Source organism: Cantharellus anzutake, assembly GCF_015039405.1.
Source record: "Cantharellus anzutake strain C23 chromosome Unknown EI90scaffold_27, whole genome shotgun sequence".
Lineage (NCBI taxonomy): Eukaryota > Fungi > Basidiomycota > Agaricomycetes > Cantharellales > Hydnaceae > Cantharellus > Cantharellus anzutake.
In genome coordinates, this window is record NW_024066977.1 from 510116 (window position 1) to 519800 (window position 9685).

The window sequence follows — 9685 nt, forward strand, 5'->3', positions numbered from 1 at the left end:
GCCCCTACAGTTGCACTCACGAATCTCTCAAGCACACCTGGCTCCGCTTGGCCACTAAATGCCCACGTTATGCCCCCTCCTTTGACATCAATCGATCTCAAGGGTCCTTTCTTGAGTTCTCATGCCTCCGCGCCTCCAAATAGTCTAAAATCTCTCCCTGGGGTTGGTAGGAACGGAGTTGTTCCCAAGCATCATCTTGCCGCTCATAGTGTAAGCTCAAGGTATATTCCCATCCAACCTCAGATGCTTGAGGCCTTCCTTTGCCTCGACACCACCACCTCTTTCCAGCGACCCCTCCTATCCTCACAACTTTCCCCAGACGTGATTGTGATCGACATTCGAAGCCATCATTATTTCCTCCACTCCCGTATACAATCGGCCATCAACTTATCTGTGCCCACCATGCTGCTCAAGCGGTCTTCATCCACACTGGAAAAGTTAGCAGATATGATCGCGCCTGCTTCCTGTCAACCTATCTTCAATGCGTGGCGGTCGGCCCGCAGGATCATCGCCTACGATGTTGACTCCACAGCTCTCACTTCCGGAAGCAACATTTTGAGCCTTCTCCGAAAATTCGAGAACGAAGGTTTCACTGGGTCCTTGTGCTTCCTCCAAGGAGGGTTTTCCGGTATCTCTAGAGTTCACCCAAGCCTGATCGATAGCAGGCCCCTCACACCCCCTGGGAAGGATGAAGAATCATCACGGGGTGTGCTGCATTCATGCGAGCTCCCGATGGCCGCCTTCCAGCAATGTAAGTCTCCCAACTTCCCTACGGCAACGTTTGAATAACCCTCATTTATCATTTACCTTTTCAGCATCGACGACGAGCGCTGGGAAGCGTGATCTGACGGATGAGACAGGCCGACTACCACACGAATCCGGATTTACCAAAAGGACCGTAGCGAATCCATTCTACGACAACATACGTCAGTATCTGGAGCTGTCGCAGGGTATTACTGAGCGTATTCCCCTCGAACTGCCAGAGTGGGTGTTGGAGCGTAGGGATGAGCTACCGTTCGAATGGCTTCGTGAAATTGTCCGGAAAGCGAGTGCTAGGAGCCCAGGTGGCCATACAGGGGGCGAGGCCTTGGAAGACCTAGCTATGCAGTTCTATCGAGTAGAGCTTGGGGAGCAAAAGCGACTCCATGGTGTTATGGATCATCACTCAAGGGAGAGTGCTACTGAAAACAGAGCTGCGAAGTTCCCAATGAAACCTATCGGGCTTGCTCTGAACAAATCATTTTTCCCATACAGCATCACGGCTGGCATAGAAAAGGGTGCCAAGAATAGGTGGGTATTTCCCTTGGATCCCAGTAATCTCTGTGATTCTGAGTCATAAATGTCAGATACCGCAATATTTGGCCGTTCGAGCACGCGCGAGTTCGACTTATAGAGCCCGTGGACGATGACAAGTCTGATTATATCAACGCGTCCTATATCCAACCCCGTGGTACCACGTTCAGGTACATTGCCACGCAGGGTCCACTTGAATCGACATTTGCCGACTTCTGGACGCTTTGCTGGGAACAGAATGTGTCAATTATAGTAATGGTTACCCGGCAGAAAGAAGGGAACACCGTCAAATGTGGCAACTATTGGGGTGACCGAAACTTTGGGCCGTTGAGCTTGAAATTGCTGAAGGAGGAGGGACCCGTTCACATTGATCCACCCGGTGAGAACGGCGGCTTTGGAGGATACAATTTCGGGATATACGATGAGCACGGGAAGGATAAAGAAGAGGAGGAGGACACCATCATTCGACGGACATTCGAATTGAGGAACAGTTCGTACCCGGAGGCGCCTGCACGTAAGGTAACCCAACTGCAGTACATTGGATGGCCCGACTTGAATGTGCCCAAATCCCCGAAACATCTTCTCGAGCTTATTAAGGAGCTAAACAAGCTGAGGGTGGAGGCGAAGCAACATTCTATCCGCATGACTGGACAGAAGGATGAGAGCCGTCGACTGTCTCTTGGTCCTGTGCTTGTCCATTGTAGTGCTGGTGTTGGTCGGACTGGTTCCTTCGTCATGGTTGATGCAATTTTGGATGCAATACGACGGGAGACCCGCACAAAGATGGAGCAGGAAATTTTCCGAATCAAGGGGAGGCAGGAGTTTAAGTCGGACGAAGATCCCCCCGTGTTCCCACCATCTCACCACTCTCCCCCCCCGCTTCATCCCGACGATAGTGGCGCTATTCATCTGCGCTACGACAGAAAACCGTTGACGTCAGCCGACAAACGAAGTGTTAAGAAACGCCGAAGTGACCTAGGGGTATTTCCGTCTAATATGCAGTCCTTGCCAGAAGAAGGTGCCGGGCGGCCTATTACATCTCCTCCCTCGTCTTTGCGCAATTCGGCTTCGCCAAGAAAGAAGCACCATCCGAACAACTCAATGACGGACCTAACGGCAGAGAAGGCAGACATACTTATGGCACCGCTCTCCCGTGCTTTGGAGTCGCTGAGAGATCTGAGGCGATCTGCCGAACCCAGGGAAGGGATGTCATTTTCAAATGCCATGGAGTTGGATAACAGCGATCAAGCCACAGGAGCGCCTTCTCTAGCCTCTCGAGGTGATTTTACCGGCTCCCACACCCCCAGTTGGCAACTTGTGTCGGCCTCGCCACAGCCGATGAAGCAGACTCCTAATAACTTGGCACGTGTTGGTCAGGCAAAGCCTAGTAGAAGATCCCTTGACGAATTGGGCGCTTCGATGGACTGGGATATCGACAGCACCAGCGCGGTAACTACTCATTCTTCTTTGGTGGACGGTAACCGGACAGGATCGTCGCTCAGTGTTGAACGGCAGAGCACAGCAGCATTATCTCCTTTGAAATCTTCGGCCACAGCCTCATCAGTTGAAGATAAACTAAGTAATTTTCCTGAAGGTAGTCGCTTACCGTCAAGGGCGTTAATGGTCAATTCCTCTGGACCCCTTTCGTACAGGGCTCCTTACCTGCTGACTCCCCGATGAAATCAACCTCGCATCCGCCTGCACATCCTTCTTTCCCGCACACCCTCAACGTGTCGTCTGTGAGAGGTGACCTGGTTTCTTCCAACCCATCTAGTGTAGACCAGGGTCAGCCTAACCTTCCAGTTCCGTCTATCGACGAACATGCGCACGACAGTGGAAAGGGTGGTAGTGGTTCCTCGCATACTACACAGTACGGACAACGTGGACCGAAGCATTCCCGGAGACATCCAGAGTCAACCCAGCTTCCGCCAGTGACTATGTCCCCCCGAGGATGATTAGGTTGCCCCGTGACGTAAGTAGGAGGTTGCAAGCCACAGACGATTTGGGCTCTGGAGATTCAAAGGCTGTGGCGCGATCGTCGCCTCATGCGATCCCTATCCCCATTCCCAAAGGGCCTGTGAAAGATTCTCCAGAGGCACGTGCTTATCGATCCGGGCTTGACATGACCGATGATGAGGAAGATGCTGATGAGCGTCTTAAGAAGCCTAGACGTGATTCCTCCGGGGATTCGAGTTCAGCCTCGCCGCCGTCACCCTTGTCAACCATCGCTGAGCCCATTCGGGAAGTTCTGGAAGATATGCGCCAACAACGGATGAGTCTTTGCCAGAGTTTGCGGCAGTACGTTTTTGTCCATCTCGCCGTTGTTGTAGGGGCATTGGAGATTGTCGACGAAATAAACGCAGAGCTAGTAGAACGAGGTGTGCACAACCTAAGTCGCCATGTAAGTTTTTCGCCTCGCGCAACTGTAGCTGCTGAGGGATGACCAGTATCACCCATAGCAGATCTACCCTACAGTTAGGATTTCTTCTCCTCGACTTTCCCCTCCCCAGATAGTGTTTCCGTCTGTTGAGGCATCGGGGGACGATATGTTTCCGGGCACGTATACCATATCCACTGCCAACCTCGCCCAGTTCAACGCAGAAGGCGGCTTGTATAGGCTTGGGAATCGGGCGTCCATCAAGCGCAAACAGCCAAGCATAGGATCGTTAACCGACGAGGGGACCACTTCTCGCACCTAAACTATTGCTTCCCGCTACACATGAATCATATTGATTTTTTTCGTTATCTGCCTCTGTGCGGACACCCAAACTTTTGTGTTCGGTGAATCTCAGCTTCATATGAACTAATCTGACGGGTTCTTATGTCCTTTTCTTAATTTAAACATTTGGGCTACATTACTTGTTCTCTGTTCCCTCCCCTTTCTGGGCTAGAGTTTGTATTTGTTATCCTTGCGTTGGGTCTTTTACAGCACGGTGTTGTTTGTGTCCCTAGATCATCAATTCAGAACAGCCTATCTACGAGTGCCTGGTACTTGATTATAAACTTGTTCTTCAATACCTGTCTTTTTTGTTTAGTCCACCACCGGCAATACGTATCTCGTTTCACCAGCAGCTTTGCGCACGCGATTCATTATTGCAAGTCCTTCATGTGTCTCCGGTATGCTCTCTGCGATGATTACATCAACACCGTCATTGTCTAAACTCAGCAACCCATCGAAAAGTCTTTGGGCAGTGACCTGGGGTGTGTTGGATGTACCCAGCAGATGGACTTTGTATTCGTGCCTGCAATAGAAGGTGCATGTGGAGAGGGCCGCATTGAATGGCGTGAGATAAGGCGAGTCTGAGGTGAGCAGAAGACCCAATTTTGTACTACGACGGTCCGAACTAGAGAACAAGGCGGCTAGGAACGATCGGACGGTCTGAGCTGCAATCGGTTTCTGTCCTGTTTCTGTTAACGATAGTGGCAGTTCTACTATCAGTCGCGAAGGGTCCATGAGGAGAATGACGGGCGATGAGGGTGCATAATGACGGTACTTCATTCCAGGTGTCGTTGGTGCCGCTTCGATGTCTTCATCCTTATAATCTCTCCTGTGAACCAGGACCTTCGTCGGCTGTCTTGTTCTTGCACCATCTTGACTCTCATCGTGAGAAGCAACGACGCTCTCAAGTTGTTCAACCGTGATCCCACCAGGTCTCAACACGCGTAGATGTCCATCCTTCCTAATCCATCCACAACCGTGCTTTCGAGTCCGACCTGAGAAGGTCCACCATCAAGAATGCATTTAATCTTCCCATTTAAATCCCTATAAACATGTTCTGCACGGGTGGGACTTGGACGTCCGGAGGAATTGGCACTGGGTGCAGCGAGAGGTTCGTCACAGAGTGCGATAAGAGCTCTGGCGATGGGATGGGATGGAATACGGATGGCTACGGTTTCGTGACCTGCAGTGACGGAAGTTGGGATCAGAGATGAATGGGTGATTGGGAATAACAATGTTAAAGGACCGGGCCAAAATGATTTGATGAGTGATTGGTAAAGAGGTGAGAGGGTGTATGAAGGTGGAAGAATGCGTTTGAGCATGGATAACGTAGATACGTGTACGATCAGTGGGTTGTCCGCTGGTCGACCTTTTGTCGAGAATATTCTCAAAACGGCGTCATGGTTGAGTGCGAGTGCACCAAGACCGTACACGGTTTCGGTTGGGAAAGCTATTGGTTGAAGACCTTTCTTTAATATGGAGCAAGCATCTTCCAAAGCACGTCGGGTATCTAAGGAGGATATGACGGGTATCACGTTCTCCCCGTGCTCTTCGAAAGATATGGAGTATGGATCACAGGGAAGTATGACGGTTTCGACTTCCATCTTGTTGTCAGATCGAGCCAGATGGCTTGAACCTGATGCAGAGAAGAACCGCTGCCGCTGGGGCACCGAACACTGGCGCAAATGACTACAGCAGGAAGTGGCAGGGAGTAGGTGAATGTAACAAGACAGCGAGAATCTTGGTCGATTAGATATGACTCGGAGTCGATGATCGATCAAGTTCTTCCCCTCCGCGGTGGAGCCGCGAAGAAGTGCGCAAATAGAACGGAGTATAATGATAAGCCTTACGGTCCTCCGTCAACCAGAACGAAATTTCCGGAGGCGTATAGTACCTAGGTGATTCAGGAAAATAAGATCCGAAATACGGAAGCGCGCGTTAATTCAATGTCAAAAAAGTGATGACAGCAACGCGCAAACAGTTATTGATTCTTTCTCGTACGGTAAGTGCAAAGCAGATTGTCAGTGATATACAGGAGTCAAAGCAGTTGCAATAAAGGAAATCCACAAACTCGGTCGGTGTGGTTGCAGCGAAAGAAAAAAGAAACCCCCATGTGCACAAGCGGTTAATAAATAGGCGCAAGGCGACAACACGGGCTCGATCACTTGGTTGCGACTCGGGGGTGTTCCGAAGTAAAAAAAAATGGTCAGGATGGGACATCAACAAGATAGACGCGCAATCACGTTTTGCGCAGGACGGAAAGGAGGAAGCTACACACATCCCCAACGTCTCGTGTGTTGACTCGCCTACAGATAGGAAAGGGCTCAGCGCTTGTACATGCTTGGCAACCTCCTGACGATGTTGTCAAACGATTCCGCCTCCAACACGGGACGCGATCCGTCACAACGAGCCTTCGCGCTCAGTTCGTTGCATAACTCGTCAATGTCGCATTCCTGTACAACAGGGTAGAGCAGGGAAGTGAACATAAAACCATCAACACTTCGAGTACGGGCAGCCAAGGTCATTGAGAAGGTCTAACCTCAAATGATGGATGCTGTCTGACTTTCTCCCAAGCTCTCCCAATCTCGATTTGGTTGGGTTTCTTCACAGTCCTCGGCAAGTCCGCACACAGCGCTGCCATCCTAGCATGCGCGCACGCATCCTTTTCATCAGCCTTTCTCGGCTCTCCGTTGTTAACGGATGAGGTGGAGGGAGCAGAGGGAATAGCAGTCATCACTGTTATAGGGGGGCCGAACGTGCTAGGCACCGAATTTGCCATCTTTCTTCTCACATCCTCTGCTGTCTTGGGGCAACCTTCACCGGAATCGTGGCAGGAGGTAGCAGCAGTGGTGCCTGAGACGTCCGAGCTGCTCTGAAGGCTTGACGTCCGATACAGGCCCGGCGAATCGCTGGGGACTTGAACGAGGGTGGTTGAAGTAGGCGATGGATTACTATTGGAGAAAGCACTGCTCAAGTCAAATGGTTGAGAGAAGATCTCGTCGATCGATGTGACGTCTCCCTCGAAACTGCTTCCGTAAGCTGGGGGGATACCGAAAAGGTTGAGGCCGTCTACGCCATCCTGACCATAATCACCGAAAGCATTCCAGGCAAGGGGTCCAAGCTTGTGTCCCTGAACGAAGTGTACAGAGGGTTGGAGGCAATAGTGGTGTATTGAGGCTTCTTCGGGTCATCCCCGATGCTGTTGTAGTCTGGAAGGCTGATGAGGTCAATGCGAGAGGTGTTCGCTTCGGAAGGTGGCGAGCTGGACGAATTGCTGCTACTTGGACCTGATGGACCTCCTAAGAAGAGAGATGAATGGACAGAAACAACTTGAGTCGACTCGGGTGAAGAAGCCGCCGAGCTGGAACTGGACGAACTAGGGTATAGAGCCTTTGGGGAACCTGACGGGTTGCCGGTTGCGGAGGCGGAAGCGCCCGTAGTGGAAGAGCCGGCACGAGCGGAGTTGTTGGGGAAGTTGAAGGTGAACGCCGACTGCTTGAGCACCAAGTTCTCGTTTTGCAAACGACTCAAGAGCTCTCGGAGGCTGGTGTTCTCCAAGTCCTGATTCTTGGATTTGGCCTCAAGGACTGCAAGTTGATCCTCAAGCTTTGGGGATAACGAGATCAATATCCGACCGGCACCTGAACGAGCATGACGTACCTCTTTGACATGGCGTTCTTTCTTTCACGGAAAGCACGTTGGGCCGCACGATTTTGTTCCTTTCGTTTTTGAAGTCGGCTCTCGTCCTTTGTGAAACGTGAGCCGGATGTGCGTTTACGAGTGGAGGGAGCGGAGGAAGGTGGACGAACCGTGTTGCCCGAAGAGCCTTTCCTGCGACTGCTGGATGTAGCAGACCTCTTGTTGCCCTCCAGATGTTGCGACTTTGCAGGACGGTCACTATCTTCTTCAGAATCGGTGATGTCGTCAGCCTTCCGCTTGGTTCCCTCATCATCGTGCCTGTGAGCGCTTGGGGATGGTCCCTCTCCCCGTAGCTGGGGGGGCTTGGGCTGCTCTCCTCGCTGGCTGGGGGAGTCGGATTGTCGACTGGTGGGGCTGGGAAGCGGGTTGAATCCAGCATCAATGCGGAAGGCGTGGCAGCAATCTGTTTTTGAAGCATTGCCAAGAAAGCATCGTTATCGAGGGGAACGTTGTCCCAGGAGGCAGGGTTATTGTAAGACATGATCAGTAGGGGGGAAAGTGGGGTGTCGTACTCGAAGTTTTGGGGGATTGCTATGGGAGGAGTGTCAGGCAGCGAGACGAAAGGAGAGAGGGGAAAGGAGATCTCCGTTCTCAATCAAATGTATCGGATCAAGTGGCGAATGGTCAACTTTTCTGGGCGCCCGCTGTCTTCGACGAGGCAGAACGCTACCGCCTGCGTCACGGATGATCACGGGGGGGATATGAGTGGTCGAAAGCAAGCCTGAAAGCTGTCGTCGCGGTGTTCTTTAACCCTCTGACTAATTCGATGGAAGCTTCGGATCCAAAGCATCTCCAAGCGCTCTAAAAGGAAACGCCCTTCCCGCTCACCTCCCCCCGTTCCATTCCCTTGGACGCTTGTTCCAGCCAGGCCAGTGAACACCCCGCGAACTCGGCCAGCGCATGCGGGCGTGCAAATGGCCCCCGTCCGTGCACTCACGGACTATAAGTTCCGATCCAGGATATCATTTCATCCTAGGAATGGGAATGTATTATTCATTCATGCCATCTGGTGTGTGATAAGTGCTACGAGACGTTGAACATTCCTTTCTGCACAGAACCATCTTCCAACACAGCCAGACGGTTGCACATCGATTGAGGCATTTTTCGGCCGGCCACGTCGTCAATGACTCAGCCTGTGCGCCACCTCCACATCGTTCCCAAAGGGATATTACATTCAACCCATATACTCGGAATGACTGTATAGCCAAAACGGATAGTGCCGACGCCGCTTCTCGCTTGGTCTGCATCGAACACCCAGCGATAAACCCGTTAATCACCGTGCGTGCGGCGTCCCGTCCAAGTGGCCGAGGAGGTTCTTCATCTATATTCACTCAAATCCCAAAGTCACGCTCGGCGAACCGAATACCGCCATTGACGTCGTTGGAATCTGTGTTATCTTATCTCCAATGTCCATCTCACTTGTACTGTTACCTTACCCGCTGTTGCAGGTCGGTGTGCCTTCCCCGCTCGCACTTTGAGGTGCACAGTCATCAAGGAGCAAATATCTCTGATCAGCGTTTGTATCCACAGAATGAATTAATGGGGACACTCTCAATCTAGGTCAACTGCCCCATTAGTACTATAGCCTGGGCCACCTGACGCTCAATCTTCGGGTCGCCACCCGTGGTTTGATTGGCGCTCATGAAGTTGCCGTAACCTGAACCGAGAACGCGTGTCCCTCAGTCTCATAGTCAAATTGACCTTCGTCAAGTCTCTAGCCGGGAGTTTTCTGTAACGATTGTGGGGCCTTTTCTTCTCAGACACGGGCCGGTGCAACATTTTTACGCACCCGTGCTTAGCGGTACGAATGCTTCCACCTGATGTGGCTTCCATTAGTGAAACCTCCATCTCAGGTTGAGCCGGGATGATCTAAAGGTATCCATGGACCGAGATCATATAAGGTTTTCCCAACCACTCCTTCTGTTCATCGATGCAACCCTTGCTCATGCGATTTGCCCACGGCCTGTGTCGGCC

General features: G+C 51.6%; 4 protein-coding genes across 4 annotated transcripts; 2 read left to right on the forward strand and 2 right to left on the reverse strand.

Annotated features, from left to right (window-relative positions):
* Window positions 1-243: 243 nt before the first annotated feature.
* On the forward strand, window positions 244-3992 carry EI90DRAFT_3145776 (protein-tyrosine phosphatase-like protein; the record flags this gene model as incomplete). Its single annotated transcript, XM_039065343.1, has 6 exons — window positions 244-751; window positions 903-1049; window positions 1077-1290; window positions 1347-2572; window positions 3492-3694; window positions 3885-3992. The coding sequence occupies 6 exons, from the start codon at window positions 244-246 to the stop codon at window positions 3990-3992; spliced, it is 2406 nt and encodes an 801-aa protein (XP_038915484.1).
* A 332-nt stretch (window positions 3993-4324) lies between these two features.
* On the reverse strand, window positions 4325-5616 carry EI90DRAFT_3145777 (DHBP synthase RibB-like alpha/beta domain-containing protein; the record flags this gene model as incomplete). Its single annotated transcript, XM_039065344.1, has 2 exons — window positions 4325-4969; window positions 4990-5616. 2 exons carry the CDS (start codon window positions 5614-5616, stop codon window positions 4325-4327), a joined length of 1272 nt encoding a protein of 423 aa, XP_038915485.1.
* Window positions 5617-7507: 1891 nt separating this feature from the next.
* On the reverse strand, window positions 7508-7761 carry EI90DRAFT_2834224 (uncharacterized protein; the record flags this gene model as incomplete). Its single annotated transcript, XM_039053641.1, has 2 exons — window positions 7508-7618; window positions 7669-7761. Coding segments are annotated over 2 exons (204 nt in total), but the record flags the coding sequence as incomplete, so codon positions are not given.
* A 648-nt stretch (window positions 7762-8409) lies between these two features.
* EI90DRAFT_1187473 (uncharacterized protein) lies at window positions 8410-9432 on the forward strand. Its single transcript, XM_039051558.1, has 2 exons — window positions 8410-8680; window positions 8751-9432. The coding sequence occupies exons 1-2, from the start codon at window positions 8626-8628 to the stop codon at window positions 9269-9271; spliced, it is 576 nt and encodes a 191-aa protein (XP_038915487.1). The 5' UTR covers window positions 8410-8625; the 3' UTR covers window positions 9272-9432.
* The last annotated feature ends 253 nt before the right edge of the window (window positions 9433-9685 follow it).

Bases quoted from the DNA above. Each gene is read 5' to 3' on its own strand.
- EI90DRAFT_1187473 (XM_039051558.1), top strand. From the start codon at position 8,626: ATGGCCCCCGTCCGTGCACTCACGGACTATAAGTTCCGATCCAGGATA. The intron at 8,681-8,750 runs ATCCTAGGAATG...GAGACGTTGAAC, and splicing joins CCGATCCAGGATATCATTTC to ATTCCTTTCTGCACAGAACC.